This window comes from Rhinopithecus roxellana, chromosome 13, assembly GCF_007565055.1.
Source record: "Rhinopithecus roxellana isolate Shanxi Qingling chromosome 13, ASM756505v1, whole genome shotgun sequence".
Taxonomy (NCBI): domain Eukaryota; kingdom Metazoa; phylum Chordata; class Mammalia; order Primates; family Cercopithecidae; genus Rhinopithecus; species Rhinopithecus roxellana.
In genome coordinates, this window is record NC_044561.1 from 100,293,959 (window position 1) to 100,311,156 (window position 17,198).

The window sequence follows — 17,198 nt, forward strand, 5'->3', positions numbered from 1 at the left end:
GGGGTGCTGGAGTCAGAGAGTAGCTGCTGGGCTGGAGATTTCAGAAGTCACTCTGGGTGCAGCTTTACTGCTCTAAGAAGGAATGGAAGTGTTTGCATTGGAGGGGAAGACTGAGCACATTCAGGGTAATTTGAAATATGGCATGGTCAGGAGGGTAGTAGGTGTGAGCAGTAGAGCGAGGGTCTTGTGTCTCTAGAGGAATGAAAGTATCATGCTGTGGTGTTGGGGAGAATGGCCTGGGAGCAGCATGGAGGAACTTTGGGGTTGGTACAGGATGAGGCTGGGGCATGAGTAGCTTCCTTTTCAGAGGGCCTCAGAAAAAGGCAGTATGCATGGAAAGCCAGGCTACTTGTTGGAGAGTAGAGGTTTCCAGAGCTTGAACCTGGATAGTTGCTGGCTGTGGCTGCCACAGATTTTAAGGTTGGCTTGTCCCTCTGACTGGGCATCTGGTTCTTCCATGAGAGGCAGGTGCCAGTTCTTCTTGTACCTAAAAACCGCCTCCTTCTCCCTTCACTTCTCCTGTCTGCTGTGAACACATACTAACTAAGCCCCTCCCTTCCTTCTGAAACCTCACCTCCTCAGGAAGCCTTCAAAGCTTGCAGTCTCTAGATTCCTCGCCCAGGATGCGAATGCAACTCTCAGACTCCTGGCCTTCGCTATTCTTGTCATTCCGATCTCCAGAGCTTTGCACTGCTTTTCTGGAGCTACAACTCAAGGAATCAGTCTCACTTATTTATCTCTTGACCTTTGCCTTGGCAATGAGGTCTTAATGACAATAAACTCAAACCTGTGCCTTGAGCTTTAAGAACTACTTCATCTCCTCTCTGTATGTAGAAACATGGAAAGAAAAGCTGTTATAGGAATGGAAGATTCAGCTTGGACCCACCCCAGAGAGCAGCTTCACCTGGGAGTCTTATGGGTGCTCTGGGTGCTGTTTTTGTGTCTCCAAAGCAAGCCCAGGCCCGGCATTAATCTTTGTCATCTTAGTTTTCCATCTTTTCCATGGTCTGCTCCCTAGGGCCTATACCGAGCTGCTGCATATGACCTTGACCATCCAGGACACAACAGCTCTCCTTAGACTTGAATCCTTGTTCCGAGCAACCCACATCCGTGTCCACCTGCCACCCATCTTGCTTTTGTGAACTACAGAAGAGCAACCCCCCAGTGTCTGTAGAACCTACTCATTACCTAACTCAAATGTTCCATTGCTGGGCACAGGGACCTTAAGCTCCCTTCACCAGTCTTCAGCTGAGAGTCGAGTGCTCCTTCTCAGGCCCTAAGTGAGGGATGTGGTCTCTCTAGGGCTGAGCCAGCTTCTGGCAAAGCAGAAGAAAGGAAAATCTGTAAACTCAGTAAATGGAGCAGATATACCCAAAGTCTTTTTTAGTGTGTTTCCCTGGAAGATACTCATAAGGGAATGTGAATTTTGCTTCTCCCCATTAGCTGATAGTTTATTCACTTGTTTTTCTAATTCTTATGCAGACTGCATCTGATGCCTCGTTTCCCTCTGAGGCTCTGGGAGGTTACTTTGGCTTCCTCAGAGCACAGGGCTCAGTATACAAATTGCATAACGTAATTGCTACTGATACTGGCCTGTAGTTACCACACTGCTGTGCAAGAGGACATTGGAATCTGACCCAGAGCACCCAGCCCTCCAGCTCTGACCAACTCTCTTTTCCTTCCAGGGAATGTTCATTTCTTCTCTAGTGGCCTTCTGTTTTCTCACTGTCGTCATGGAAGTATCATCATTTCCAAGGATCACATGAATTCCATTTCCTTCTATGATGGGGTAGGTGTTTTACTAGTCAGTGGCGTTTTTGGTCGGAAAGTTCCTCACACTTTTGAGGGGAAAACTAAATAACTCCTGTCTCCCCTCCACTACCACAGGGTAGTATGTCAGGAACCAGCACAGCCACTGAGGCAGTCAGGGAGGGAGGTTGTGGAGAGGCCTGGGCATTCTCAAGACACTTATGAGCCTCGTCAACCTCACTGCTCTGTAAAGGGCTTACCTAGAAAGGGCTTCTGGTCAGAAAGGCCAGCAGCTACCCATGCCCAATTCATTCACCATAAAGAGGACTATGACGCAGGCTGAGAAGGCCTCCAGTGGCCCCTCTCAGGTGGCCTTCAGGCCCAGGGACATAAGGCTCACCCACTGAAAAACCAGAAAGGAGCTGCATCCTGTGGTATTGATGAGGCTTCACATACACATTAGCATGGACAGGATTGTAAGTGAGCCAGAGAGGGAGAGAAATGGCTCACTTTCCCTGTGAGAGTTTAACCCCTCCTCCATCATACACCCAGACTTCCTCTCCAGCTCTGTAAAAGTTCCACCGTCCTGTAACAGTCCTCTAAGTTCACCAGGCTGCACCAACACTTCCCCTTCACCTTAAGGGGAAGAGGGTAGCAATGAGTTTCTCCTAGCCTTTACTCTGTGGCCAAGGCACAGCTTGTCTCAGTGCAACACCAGAGCAGAGGGCAGGCCCGCCACTCTACCTGGCCTCAGCCTCAAAACCAGTCTGTCTGGGAACTAGGACAGAGACTATGTGAGGTATTTTGGTCAGATGGCTCAGAAAACAAATTCTTTGAGCAAGTTTTCCTTCCATATAGAGCCTGCAGCCTTAAAGGCTGTTCAAAAATGTAGGCAGACCAATTGGACACATTGGATGGCCCTATTAGATTAAAGCTTTGCCATTAGGTTAAAGAGTCTTCCAATATCAGGGAAGAAAGAATGCATCATGAAAAGCACAGTACTAGGATAATAAGTAGCTAATTTTGACAAAAAATAGATTCTTACCTCTACCAAAAATCAAAATGAACTTCTGAGGGATTAAAATTAAATATGTTTAAATTTCACAAATAGAATATAAAAATGAATATTTATTAAACTTCTAGGGGTTAGAAGACTTCCTAAGCTTAGAAACAATACAAGAAATTCTAAAGGAAAAATGAGTCAAATTTGACCAGTTACTGAATTTTTTTTTTTTGAGACAGAGTCTCGCTCTGTTGCCCAGGCGGGAGTGCAGTGGTGCCATCTCGGCTCACTGTAAGCTCTGCCTACCAGGTTCACGCCATTCTCCTGCCTCAGCCTCCTGAGTAGCTGGGACTACAGGTGCCCGCCACCATGCCCGGATAATTTTTTGTATTTTTAGTAGAGACGGGGTTTCACTGTGTTAGCCAGGATGGTCTCCATCTCCTGACCTCGTGGTCCGCCCACCTCAGCCTCCCAGAGTGCTGGGATTACAGGTGTGAGCCCCCGCACCTGGCTGACCAGTTACTGATTTTAAAAAATTTTTTTGCTGACAATTTAACTTATTGAAGTATACTGTAAATACAACTAACTGTATTGATTTAAAGCTTTGGCAGATGTGTACATTCATGAAACCACCTTTACAATCAAACCAAAATATTTCGTCATGCCCTTTTACAGATCATCTTTCCCTCCACTCCTGGGTTCAGACAACCACTGATTAGCTTTTGTCACTATATATTAGTTTGCATTTTCTAAAATGTTATATAAATGAACATCATCTATTCTGTATCCTTTGAGTCTGACATTTTCCACTTAACATAGTGATTTTTAGATTCATCCATGTTGTATATGTAAATAGCTGTGTTCTCTTTATTGCTAAGTAGTATTCCATTGTATGGGTATATCATAAAATTTATCAGACTAATTAGTAATACAAAACCCTTTAAAAAGTATTTTAGGGGATGGGGAGGGGTTGATCAATGAATACAAAGTTAGAAAGGATGAGTAAGTTCTAGTGTTCTGTTGCACAGTAGGGTGCCTGCAGTCAACAGTAAGGTGTTTAGATCTCAAAATAGCTAGAAGAGAAGATTCTGAATGATAAATGTTTGAGGTGATGGATTTCTCGTTCATTACCCTGATTTAATCATTACATAATGTATACATGTATTGAAACAATACATTATACCCCATAAATATGTGCATATTATGTATTAATTAAAAATAAAAAATAATTTTTTATGGCCAGGCACAGTGGCTCATGCCTGTAATCCCAGCACTTTGGGAGACTGGGGCAGGTGGATCACCTGAGGTCAGGAGTTAAAGACCAGCCTAGCCAACATGGTGAAACCCCATCTCTACTAAACAAAAATTAACTGAGCGTGGTGGTACACGCCTGTAATCCAGGCTACTTGGGAGGCTGAGGCAGCAGAATCGCATCAACCTGGGAGGCCGAGGTTGCAGTGAGCCGAGATCGCACCACTGCACTCCAGCCTGGGCTACAGAGTGAGAATGTCGCAAAAAAAAAAAAAAAAAAAAATATATATATATATATATATATATATATATGTAATAATTTTTAAAAAGTATTTCAAAAGGCAAATTTTTAAAATTGGGAAAAACATTTTTGGTGATTTAGACAAATGAGTTAATATTTTTTTTCTGCAAAGAGTTGTATCTTTATTAACATGGAAACACTGAGTCCGAGGTCAGGGGTGTTCAGAGGACATGAGGCTACTTACCAGATAGAAGAAATTACATCAGAAACAACCTCCTGCTATCATATGTAACAGTAAACTAGCATTTATTGTTAAATTATGCTAATATAGTATTGAAGTATACTAACTTATACTAAGGAACTGTTGGCAGAGGAGAACTGGAATAGCTCATGTCAAGCCATGGGGGTGGCCCAACAGGGTGAGAGAGTGCAGTCACTGGAAATGCTTACTGACAGTATATGATAACATGGCTGATGGTAATGATAAATTAAGTTTTAAAAACAGGATATGGGGCTGGGCGTGGTAGCTCACGCCTGTAATCCTAGCACTTTGGGAGGCCGAGAAGGGCGGATCACCTGAGGTCAGGAGTTCGAGACCAGCCTCACCAGCATGATGAAATGCTGTCTCTACTAAAAATACAGAAATTAGCTGTGCATGGTAGTGCGCGCCTGTGGTCCCAGGTACTCGAGAGACTGAGGCAGTAGAATCGCTTTTACCCGGGAGGGGGAGGTTGCAGTGAGCCGAGATTGCGCCATTGCACTCCAGCCTGGGCACCAAGTCTGGTGAAACTCTATCTCAAAAAAGAAAAAAAAAAAAAGGCCAAGCATGATGGCATGTGCCTGAAGTCACAGCTATTTGGGAGACTTAGGTGGGAGGATCACTTGAGCCCAGAAGTTCGAGGTTGCAATGAGCTCGAACTTACAATGAGCTATGATTGTACCACTGCACTGCAGCCTGGGAAACAGAGCAAGACCCTGTCTCTGAAAAAAAAAAAAACGGAAAACGAAAGTACTAAATGTTAGCTTTAGTTGGGTATAGGTGATGGGACTTTCGATTATTTTTTTTTTTAACTTTCTTCTCTGTTCTATTTTTATAATTTTTTTCAAAATGAGTTTCATTTATATGCCCTACCAGTGAACAATCTGAGAAAGATACTAATAAAACAATTCCAGGGCTGGATGCAGTGGCTGAAGCCTGTAATGCCAGCACTTTGGGAGGCCAAGGCAGGTGGATCACTTGAGTCCAGGACTTTGAGACAAGCCTGGGTAACGTGGTGAAACTCCATCTCTACAAAAGATGATGATGATGATGATGATTATTTAGATGGAGTCTTGCTTTGTCACCCAGGCTGGAGTGCACCCAGCCTCAAAAAATTTTTTTAAATTAGTGGGGCATGGTGGCACATGTCTATAGTCCCAAGCTACTTGAGAGGTGAGGTGGGGGGATCTCCTGAGCCCAGGAGGCAGCAGCTGTAGTGAGCTGTGATCATGCCACACTGTGCTCTAGCCTGAGCAACAGAGTGAGACCCTGTCTCAAAAAAAGAAAACAATTTACATTAGCATCAAAAACACTAAAGTACTAAGGAGTAAATTTAACCAAGAAAACAAGAGATTTACACTGAAAACTGTAAAATATTGCAGAAAAATTAAAGACAACCTAAATGAAAGAAAAACATTCATGTTCATGAATCAGAAGACTTAATATTAAGACAGTACTGCCCAACGCAATCTACAGGTTCAGTGCCGTCCGTATCAAAATCCCAATGGCATTTTTTGCAGATAGGAAAACCCTACCGGGCGTGGTGGCTCACACAATCCCAGCACTTTAAGAGGCTGAGGCGGGTGGATCACTTGAGGTCAGGAGTTTGAGACCAACCTGGCCAGCATGGTGAAACCCTGTCTCTACTAATAATACAAAAATTAGGAAGATGTGGTGGCACATACCTATAATCCCAGCTACTCGGAAGGCTGAGGCACAAGAATCGCTTGAACCTGGGAGGCAGAGGTTGCAGTGAGCCAAGATTGTGCCACTACACTCCAAACTGGGTAACAGAGTGAAAACTATGTTTCAAAAAAAAAAAGAAAGAAAGAAATAGGAAAACCCATCCTAAACTTCATATAGAATATATAGACTCTCAAGGGACCCTGATTGTTGAAAACAATCTTGAAAAAGAAAGTTGTAGCCGGGCGCGGTGGCTCAAGCCTGTAATCCCAGCACTTTGGGAGGCCGAGACGGGCGGATCACGAGGTCAGGAGATCGAGACCATCCTGGCTAACACGGTGAAAACCCGTCTCTACTAAAAGTACAAAAAACTAGCCGGGCGAGGTGGCAGGTGCCTGTAGTCCCAGCTACTTGGGAGGCTGAGGCAGGAGAATGGCGTAAAACCCGGGAGGCGGAGCTTGCAGTGAGCTGAGATCCGGCCACTGCACTCCAGCCTGGGCAACAGAGCAAGACTCCGTCTCAAAAAAAAAAAAAAAAAGAAGAAGAAAGTTGTAACACATAAATTTTCTTGTTTCGAAACTCTCTGCAAAGCTACAGTGACCTAACAGTGTGGTACTGGCAGAAGGTCAGGCATATGGACCAGTGGACTAGACCCATGGAGAGCCCAGAAATAAACTTTTGTATCAAATCATTTCTGACAAGGATGCCAGAACCATTCAGTGTCAAAAGGACAGTCTTTTTAACTAATGGTGCTGAGAGGCCTGGTGCGGTGGCTCATGCTTGTAATCCCAGCACTTTGGGAGGCCGAGGACGGCAGATTGCTTGAGGCTAAGAGTTCGAGACCAGCCTGGCCAACATGGCAAAACCCTGTCTGTACTAAAAATACAGAAATTAGCTGGGTGTGGTGGGCGGGCGCCTGTAATCCCAGCCAGGCAGGAAGCTGAAGCATGAGAATTGCTTGAACCCAGGAGGCGGAGGCCAGTGAGCCAAGATGGCGCCACTGCACTCCAACCTGGACACAGGTGCCCTGAGTGGGACCCTGTCTCAAAAAAAAAAAAATGGTGCTGGGAAAACTAGATATCCGTGTGCAAGAGAATGAAGTTTGACCTTTACTTTATGCCCTGTACAATAAATTAACTGAAAATGGATCAAAAACATAAACGTTAAGAGCTAAAACAATATGCAATCCCAGCACTTTGGGAGGCGGAGGCGAGCAGATCATGAGGTTGGGAGTTTGAGACCAGCCTGGCCAGCATAGTGAAACCCCATCTCTACTGAAAATACAAGCATTAGCTGGGCATGGTGGCACGCACCTGTAGTCCCAGCTACTCGGGAGGCTGAAGCAGGAGAATTGCTTGAACCCAGGAGGCGGAGGTTGCAGCGAGCTGAGATCGCGCTTTTGCACTCCAACCTGGACGACAGAGTGAGACTCCGTCTCAAAAAAAAAAAAAAAAAAACACAGAGCTAAAATGGTAAAACTCTTTGAAGAAAATACAGGAGAAAATCTTGATGATATTGGATTTGGCAATGATTTCTTGGATGTGATACTAAAAGCACAGACAGCAAATGAAAAAATATGTAAATTGGACTCTGTCAATATTTAAAACTTCTGTGTATTAAAGGACATTATCCAGAGAGTGAAAAGACAATCCTCAGAATGGAAGAAAACATTCACAAATCATTTATCTGATAAGGGATTAATATCCTAGAACGAATTTTGAGATAACATTTTCACTTTAGGGGAAAAAATCCAGATTAGGGGTGGTGGCTCACTCCTGTAATCCCAACACTTGGGGAGGCCAAGGTGGGAGGATCACTTGAGACCAGGAGTTTGAGACCAGCCTGGGCAACATAGAAAGCCCCTGTCTCTGCAAAAAGTTTAAAAAAAAGTAGCCAGGCATGGTGGCATGTGTCTGTAGTCTCAGCTACTTGAAGGGCTGAGGCAGAAGAATTGCTTGAGCCCAGGAGGTCGAGGCTTCAGTGAGCCATCACACTCTAGCCTGGGTGACAGAGCAAGACCCTGTCTCAAAAAAAAAAAAAATCCTTTTATTTCCTGTATCTCCTATAAGTAAAGCACATCTATACCAAACCCCAGTGAACTACATAATGTGACAATAATTGTATCGAAATTGATTCTGTGTGTTCTGGCAGTAGTTGTGAGTGCTATAATTGCGCAGATGCCCTTCTTGCTGATGCTCCCTCCTTTTCTCTTTAGGATTCCACCAGTACTGTTGCTGCTCTTCTCATAGACTTCAAAAGCTCATTGCTTCCTCACCTCCCAGTTCATTTCCATGGATCAAGCAGTTTTCTGATGATTGCCCTTTTCCCCAAATCGAAGATATACCAAGCATTTTACTCAGAGGTAACATCAGTCATTATTCAGCAAAACTACTACTACTTTTTCCCCCCTAGCAATATAAATGGTAAGGCAGCATCTTGGGGCTAACAGTGAAGTGATGAGAGGCAGAGTTATGAGGGCTGCTTCTCATCCCTTCAGGTTCTGGAATGGCGCTGTTGGCAGGGAGAGGTGAGAGCCTAAAGAAACTGAACAAGAGAGTTTTTAGCCTTTAAGAAAAATCTACTTTGTCCTCTTTAAATCCTAGTTAGAGTTATCTCTTATTTAGCTACTTTATTGAATTGTTGGGCCCTACCTACTGAATTAGTGTTCTCTTTGCCACTCTGTACTCTCCTTCCCCATGGGTCACAGTCCCTCTTGCGAATGGTACCACCTGGCAGGCTGCACATTATAGATGAGGGAGTTTACAAAAATGATACGACCCACTTAGAGACCAAGCAATAGCCAAAGCCAAACTGATGGCTAACCTCATGACTAGTGGGAATTCTTTTCAAGGTGTTGTTACAGCAGCTTGTGATGGGACAGTGTTCCTCCCTCAGGTCAGATTCGCAGACCATAGAGGATGCAAGAGTTGACCTTGGCTGTAGAATAGTTTCTCAGCCCAGTCTGTGTCTCCCAGCTTTGCTGGACCTTTTTACCTCCTTGTGCTTACCCTTTCAATCTGGGAAAGTAAAGACAGCCCTTTAGATTCTCTTCAGCCATCCCTCTGCCTCTAGGCAGGAGTTACTTGAACCACTCCTGTCTGTCTCCCTAGAGGAGAACATGCCTCTGCTGCGAGGACAGTGTTACCCGACCCCTTTCTCCATGCTTCCTGACCTCTCAAGGAGCAGAATCCCTGGGGGAGTAACCCAGAAAGACATTCTGGTTTTTAAAAATACAGAACAAAATTGCTTCAGGCCTCTATTTTTGAAGCAAACTTGTTTGTTATAGTCATTTTCTCTGCAATGACAGTCTAGATTTTCAACAACCATCAAATCCCCATGTGGGTTCCATATCCTGTTGTTGGGTTTAAAGTGTTCTTTGCTCAAATTCTGTTTTGTTTAGGTCTTCTCCCTCTGGCAACAGCAGGATAACTCAGGGCTCTCTTTAAAAGTGATCCAGGAAGATGGATTATCTGTGGAACAAAAGAGATTGTAAGTGGCTGCTTCAATATTTGTGCTTGCTTCCCTAGGCTTTGTGGGCGTGCTTTCTCTGCAGGATGCCTCGCATTATGTAACACAGGGGTCTTGGCTTCTGAAAGGGTCAACACAGACATTTCTTTTTTTTTTTTTTTGAGACGGAGTCTCGCTCTGTCGCCCAGGCTGGAGTGGAGTGGCCGGATCTCAGCTCACTGCAAGCTCCGCCTCCCGGGTTCACGCCATTCTCCTGCCTCAGCTTCCCGAGTAGCTGGGACTACAGGCGCCCGCCACCTCGCCCGGCTAGTTTTTTGTATTTTTTAGTAGAGACGGGGTTTCACCGTGTTAGCCAGGATGGTCTCGATCTCCTGACCTCGTGATCCGCCCGTCTCGGCCTCCCAAAGTGCTGGGATTACAGGCTTGAGCCACCGCGCCCGGCCAACACAGACATTTCAATGCTGCCAGCTTGCAGGTAGCCAGTGCCCTTGGGGGAATAGAAGGCAAGAGAGGGCCCCGTGCAGTGCCTCACACTTGTTATCCCAACACTTTGGGAGGCTGAGGCAGGAGGATGAATTGAGCACAAGAGTTTGAGACCAGCCTGCCTGGGCAACATAGTGAGACTCCATCCCTACAAAAACTTAAAAATTAGCTGGGTATAGTGGCACATGCCTGTAGTTTCAGCTACTCAGGAGGCCGGGGTGGAAGGGTTACTTGAGACCAGGAGTTAAAAGTTGCAGTGAGCCATGACCGTGCCACTGCACTTCAACCTGAGTGATGGATCAAGACCTTTTCTCAAAAAAAAAGGTCCCCACTGCCAGGAGCCAGTGTAGCTATGAGGGGCCACCTCTCACAGCCCTGACCCGGGCCAGGCATGATGTTGGGCGCCGGGCCAGTCTCACCTGTCTCGGGGAGCCCAGGGTCTTACTCTGTTCAGTGGTGCGGTCCTGGCTCACTGCAGCGTTGACTTCCCAGGCTCAGGTGATCCTCCCACTTAGCAGTTGGGACTACAGAGGTTGCAGAAATTGAAGCTAATTTACCTTGTACATGTAAAGTGCATTTTCCTGATCCAAACAAGCTTCACTGTTTTCAGCTAACAGTAACTCCAGATGAGGGTTACTACCAGGGTAGAAAATTTCAGTTTGAAGTTCCCGATGCGTACAACATGGTGCCTCCCAAAATGAAATGCCTGACCAAGATCTGGCACCTCAACATCACAGAGATAGGGGAAATATGTCTGAGTTTACTGAGAGAACATTCAATTGACAGCACAGCTGGGCTCCCATGAGAACATTACAGGATGTCGTTTGGGGATTAAACTCTTTGTTTACTGATCTTTTGAATTTTGGTGGTCCACTGAATATTGAAGCTGCAGAACATCATTTGCAGGACAAGGAGGACTTCCAGAATAAAGTGGACAACTACATCAAGCATTATGCCAGATGATAAAAGGGGATGATTGCAGGCCCATGGACTGTGTTATAGTTTGTCTCTAATGTGAAATAGCAAGAGGTAGCCCCGCCTCCCATCCTCACGCTCCCTCTCAGTCCCCTGGATTGCCCCAGTCCTGTGACCATGTTCCCCTGAAGAAGACCGTCTTCATGACTGGTCATTGTATATGGAGAATTCAACATAATACATCAAGGGCTTCTTTAAAAAAAAAAAAAAGAAAAAGGTCGGGCGCAGTGGTTCACGCCTGTAATACCAGGACTTTGGGAGGCCGAAGTGGTGGATCACCTGAGGTCAGGAGTTCAAGACCAACCTGGCCAACAAGGTGATACCTCATCTCTTCTAAAAATACAAAAACTAGCCGGTCGTGGTGGTATGCGCCTGTAATCTCAGCTGCTCAGAAGGCTGAGGCTGGAGAATCTCTGGAACCTGGGAGGCAGAGGTTGCAATGAGCCAAGATTGTGCCACTGCATTCCAGCCTGGGTGACAGAGCGAGACTCTGTCTCAAAAAAAGAAAAAAGAGAAGTAAAACCACCAAGAATCAGAAACTCATGGTATTATCAAGGGATTTCAGGCCAGCCTTTCTATGTGGACGTACCCGTCATCATGCACTAACACCTCATTTTGTTTAAGTCTGAAATGGGTGTTTTGGAAGAGTTGACTCTGTCACTGGACTCTGGCTTGAAAACATCAGAACCAGTTTTGTAAAGTGTATGTGCTAAAGGAAGATGGACTTCTAATCTGTGAGCTTTTGTTATTCCAGGCACTCCAGTGCACAGAAGCTCTTCAGTGCCCTGAGCCAGCCTGCTGGGGAGAAACGGAGTTCCCTAAAGTTACTCTCAGCCAAACTCCCAGAGCTGGACTGGTAAGCTCTGGTTCTGTTTATAGATGTTTAATATTCTGGCTTTTGAAATGTCAGAAACCTCAAAGTTGGTCCTTTTAGCTCCTTTTTCTTGTAATTTCTTAGAGATCACTGTAAAATGTCCCAGAAACACACTGTACACAATTTTAGTCTCTAGAGAGAATCTCTCCAAGGTTTTTTTTTCAGCAATTAAGTAAAAACTTTTTCATGTGAGTCGTCACCTTCAGGAAAGGCTAGGATGGTAACATAATAGCATTGTCTTTGTGTTTTTAGGTTTCTCCAGCATTTCACCATCAGCAGCATTAGCCAGGAACCTGTGATGAGGACCCATCTTCCTGTCCTGCTGCAGCAAGCTGAAGTCAACCCTACTCACAGAGTAGAAAATGACAAGGTAGAGGAGCTCACCAGATATGTTGGGAATTCACAGGAAGATAATCTTGAGAGCCTGCCCCTGGATCTTTTGTGTCAGTTAACAACAAGAACTCAGATAGAGTCCCTGTTACAGGACTCTCCACTTCCTTGGATCCTGAAATGTAATGATACACATGCAACCTACTGTATACGATGTCTGTGTCAGGTGTCTACATTTACCCTGGCCAAGCCTCGTGACAGTGACAAAACCCTGGCATCTTGCCGTACCCTCCCCTGGCCTCTCAAGAACATTTAAACTCCTACTCAGTGCTTTCATGCTATCAGCTCTTCCTGATTGTGACAGGAACTTACCTGGCAGTGGTTGACACATTGTGCTTAATACAGGGAAGGGCACCCATGTTATTCAGGCCTTGCCAGAATCAGCAGAGTAAAGTAATACTTTATAAACACTATCTTCCCCAGAGTGGAGTTTTGTTTGTTTGTTTGTTTGTTTTGGTTTTGTTGTTGTTGTTGTTGCCCAGGGTGGAGTGCACTGGCGTGATCTTGGCTCACTGCAGCCTCCACCTCCTGGGCTCAAGTGATTCTCCCACCTCAGACTCCTGAGTAGCTGGGATTACAGGCATGCATCACCACGCCTGGCTAATTTTTGTATTTTTAGTAGAGACAGGGTTTCACCATGTTGACCAGGCTGGTCTCGAACTCCTGACCTCAGGTGATCCGCCCACCCCAGCCTCCCAAGTGCTGGGATTACAGGTGTGAGCCACTGTGCCCGGCCCCCAGAGTGGATTTTAATCTACTCCTGCCTCACACTTTCCTCCTCTTGACCCCTTCCCACCGTTCCTTCAGAACCATAAGTCTCTTTTTTTTTTTTTTTTTGAGACAGAATCTCACTCTGTTGGCCAGGCGGGAGTGCAGTGGCGTGATCTTGGCTCACTGCACCCTCCGCCTCCCAGGTTCAAGGGATTTTCCTGCCTCAGCATCGCGAGTAGCCAGGATTACAGACACGCACCCCCACGCCCGGCTAACTTTTTGTATTTTTAGTAGAGACGGGGTTTCACCATGTTAGCCAGGATGGTCTTTTTTTCTTTTTCTTTTTTTTTTTTTTTGAGTCTTGCTTTGTCACCTAGGCTGGAGTGCAATGGCACGCTCTGCAACCTCCGCCACCTGGGTTTAAGCAATTCTCCTGCATCGGCTTCTCAAGTAGCTGGAACTTCAGGTACCTGCCACCATACCCTGTTAATTTTTTGTATTTTTAATAGAGATGGGGTTTCACCATGTTGGCCAGGATGGTCTCAAACTCCTGACCTCAAGTGATCCACCTGCCTCGGCCTCCCAAAGTGCTGGGATTACAGGCATGAGCCACCATGCCCAGCTTTTTTTTTTTTTTTTTTTTTTTTTTTTTTGAAATGGAGTCTTGCTCTGTTGCCCAGGCTGGAGTGCAGTGGCCCGATCTCGGCTCACTGCAACCTCTGCCTCCCAGGTTCAAGTGATTCTCCAGCCTCAGCCTCCCCAGTAGCTGGGATTACAGGCATGTGCCACCAAGCCCAGCTAATTTTTGTATTTTTAGTAGAGTCAGAGTTTCACCATGTTGCCAGGCTGGTCTTGATCTCCTTACTTCAAGTGATCTGCCTGCCTCGGCCTCCCAAAGTGCTGGGTTTACAGACATGAGCCACCGCGCCCAGCCCAGAACCGTAAGTCTTAATAGGCTCAAAGAGGGCATTTATTTCCATGCGAGTCTAGAAGATACTCAGCTGCAAAAGGAAATAAAAGCACTAAGCAATGAGAAACGTCATTTTTTTCCCTAAGGCAAGAGTGTAAAGCATCTGAAAATACCTACTTGTTATGTTTTATTCAAAGGTGCAATATATATTTATATTTTATTCAAAGGTGCTTGGCTGGGAGGGATGGCTCATGCCTGTAATCCCAGCACTTTGGGAGGCTGAGGCAGGTGGATCATCTAAGGTCAGGAGTTCAAGACCAGCCTGACCAACAAGGTGAAACCCCATCTCTACTAAAAATACAAAAATTAGCCAGGCATGGTGGCAGGTGCCTGTAGTCCCAGCTCCTTGGGAGGCCAAGACAGGAGAGTTGTGTGAACCCGTGAAGCAGAGTTTGTAGTAAGCTGAGATCGCACCACTGCACTCCAGCCTGGGCAATGGAGCGAGACTCCATCTCAAAAAAAAAAAAAAAATAGTGCTTTTGGACTGGCCTTAAAGTAAAAACATGTCTGGCTTTATGTACATGTGCTGTAATTTGAGGGGCTGAGACCTGGGCACTGAGGAATAGGAACGAAGACAGGGAAAGCTGGATGGGAGGAGGATAAACATGGAGTACTGCCTGAGGGGTAGAAAGGGGTACGGTGTAGAGGCCCTGGTCAGAGGGAACAAGAGACAGCTTCTGGGTCCTACAAAAGAAGAGGGATTCACGGCCGTCTTCTCTGTGCTGATGTGGGTAACTCAAGTGATGAGTGTTTCCAGGCTTAGCTTTAGCATATTTGTGACTGGGCCTGTCCCAGTGAGTCTTGTGTATTGTGAAATAAAACTTACAGGCTGGGTGTGGTGGCTCACGCCTGTAATCCCAGCACTTTGGGAGGCCAAGGCAGGTGGATCACGAGGTCAAGAGATGGAGACCATCCTGGCCAACATGGTGAAACCCCGTCTGTACTAAAAATACAAAAAATTAGCTGGGCATGGTGGTCGGCACCTGTAGTCCCAGCTACTCAGGAGGCTGAGGCAGGAGAATCACTTGAACCCAGGAGGCAGAGGTTGCAGTGAGCCAAAATTGCACACTGCACTCCAGCCTGACAGCAGAGGGAGACTCCGTCTCAAAAAAAAGAAAAAAAACTTACAGAGGCACTTGCCACACCAAGTCATTTATATAGACCTCCCTCGGTGATTACGTGGTTCCTGTCCTCACCTGCCTGATGCCTCCTTTTTCAGTGAATTTCTTAAGTTGCTTTGGAATATCTACCTGAAAAGGGGACCTGTTTTCCTGTGGGTGTATAATAAAGTTAGGACAGTTCAGCCTGGCCACTCTTCTCCTCTTCTAGAATCACAGGTGCTTCACACACACAGTGAGTTAAGACTTAGTCCCGGTCGGCCAGACGCGGCGGCTCACGCCTGTAAGTCCAGCACTTTGGGAGGCCAAGGTCAGTGGATCACCCGAGGTCGGGAGTTCGAGACCAGTCTGGCCAACATGGTGAAACCCTGTCTCTACTAAAAATACAAAAATGAGCCAGGTGTGGTAGCACATGCCTGTAATCCCAGCTACTTGGGAGGCTGAGGCAGGAGACTCTCTTGAACCCAGGAGGTGGAGGTTGTAGTAAGCTGAGATCACGCCACAGCACTTCAGCCTGGGCAACAGAGTGAGACTGCATCTCAAAAAAAAAAACTTAGCCCTGCTTAGCCCTGACCATGTGACTTAGAGGGCACAGGCAACCAGGCAGAAGCATCCCCAGCACCAGTCTCCTGTCCTCTGCCCTAGTTTACCACACCAGTGTAGCCTGGGGCATTTTTGTCCCAGACCTCCTTTCTGCCCAGTGTTTTCCTAAGAAATGTTACTACTGGGAAAAAAGTCATAATATGCCTGAATGTCTGCTTTACAGAAGAGATCTGTGGTCTCAAGCAGGTAGGTCCTTTAATGCATTGTATTTTAACTAATCTATTCACAATCTGCTCTAATTAGTGTTACTACTCTAGTAAAAATTAGACTAGTAACACTACATTTTATATGGTGTTTGCTATGTGCCAAGCACTGTTCTAAACACTTTGCTTATGTTAACCCAGTTAATCCTCACACCCACTTTATTTTATTTTTTATTTTTTTTATTTTTTGAGACGGAGTCTCGCTCTGTCGCCCAGGCTGGAGTGCAGTGGCCAGATCTCAGCTCACTGCAAGCTCTGCCTCCCGGGTTCCCGCCATTCTCCTGCCTCAGCCTCCCGAGTAGCTGGGACTACAGGCGCCCGCCACCACGCCCGGCTACTCACACCCACTTTATAATGTAGGTTCTGTCATTGGCCAAAGGTCACAGAGTTAGTAAGAGGTCATACTGAGGTTCAGACCCACAATGCTTGGCACCAGAAGTCAGTTCTCTTAACCTCTTCTTACACAATGCAATGCAGTTGAATTGCAAACCTATGACTTTTTCTTCATGTAGGTAATTATCAGCATTGTAACTGGCCTCCCGGGCTGTCACGCTAGCGAGCTCTGTGCTTTTCTGGTCACTCTGCATAAAGAATATGGCAGGTTAGTATGGCTGCTGCCTTTGCTTTGGGGAAAGGGATTCTAACTTGGGCCTGCCTAGGCATTGGAAAACCTTAGACATGTACTGGCCTTGGTGGGACTGGTATCAGCACGGTAGTCAGCCATTCATTTAATATGCTCTACTGAGCACTTCCTGTATGCCAGGCACTGGTCTGAGTATGAGAGAATACATTGATGAACAAACAGACTTGAAAATCTCTGCCCTTAATGGAGCTTACATTCTAGTTTGGGAAGACAGACAGATAAGGAAAAGTATATTAACTAGTGAAAAGTTCTATGGAGAAAATAAAGCAGAGAAGGGGCCGGGTTCTGTGGCTCACACCTGTAATCCCAGCACTTTGGGAGGCAAAAAGGGGTGGATCGCCTGAGCCCAGGAATTTGAGACCAGTCTTGGCAACATGGTGAAACCTGCAAAAATTAGCTGAATGTGGCGGCACGCACCTATAGTCCCAGCTACTCGGGAGGCTAAGATGGGAGAATCACTTGAACCCAGGAGGGCGAGGCTGCAGTGAGATGAGATTGCGCCACTGCATCCCAGCCTGGGCAACAGAGTGAGACTCTGATTAAAAAACAAAACAACAGAAAATAGAGCAGGGAA

The 17,198-nt window shown here is 46.0% G+C and overlaps 1 protein-coding gene and 1 pseudogene across 2 annotated transcripts in view; both read left to right on the forward strand.

The window, feature by feature from the left end:
- C13H20orf194 (chromosome 13 C20orf194 homolog) overlaps nucleotides 1-17,198 on the forward strand; it is a 168,672-nt gene that overhangs the window by 106,721 nt on the left and 44,753 nt on the right. For both annotated transcript variants that reach the window (XM_010378967.2, XM_030914275.1), the window contains exons 21-26: nucleotides 1,686-1,789; nucleotides 8,402-8,548; nucleotides 9,587-9,675; nucleotides 11,867-11,968; nucleotides 12,239-12,356; nucleotides 16,494-16,582. In XM_010378967.2, the coding sequence (XP_010377269.2) occupies nucleotides 1,686-1,789; nucleotides 8,402-8,548; nucleotides 9,587-9,675; nucleotides 11,867-11,968; nucleotides 12,239-12,356; nucleotides 16,494-16,582 (649 nt within the window). The remainder of the gene's footprint in view (nucleotides 1-1,685; nucleotides 1,790-8,401; nucleotides 8,549-9,586; nucleotides 9,676-11,866; nucleotides 11,969-12,238; nucleotides 12,357-16,493; nucleotides 16,583-17,198) is intronic.
- LOC104674603 lies at nucleotides 10,529-11,100 on the forward strand (annotated as a pseudogene).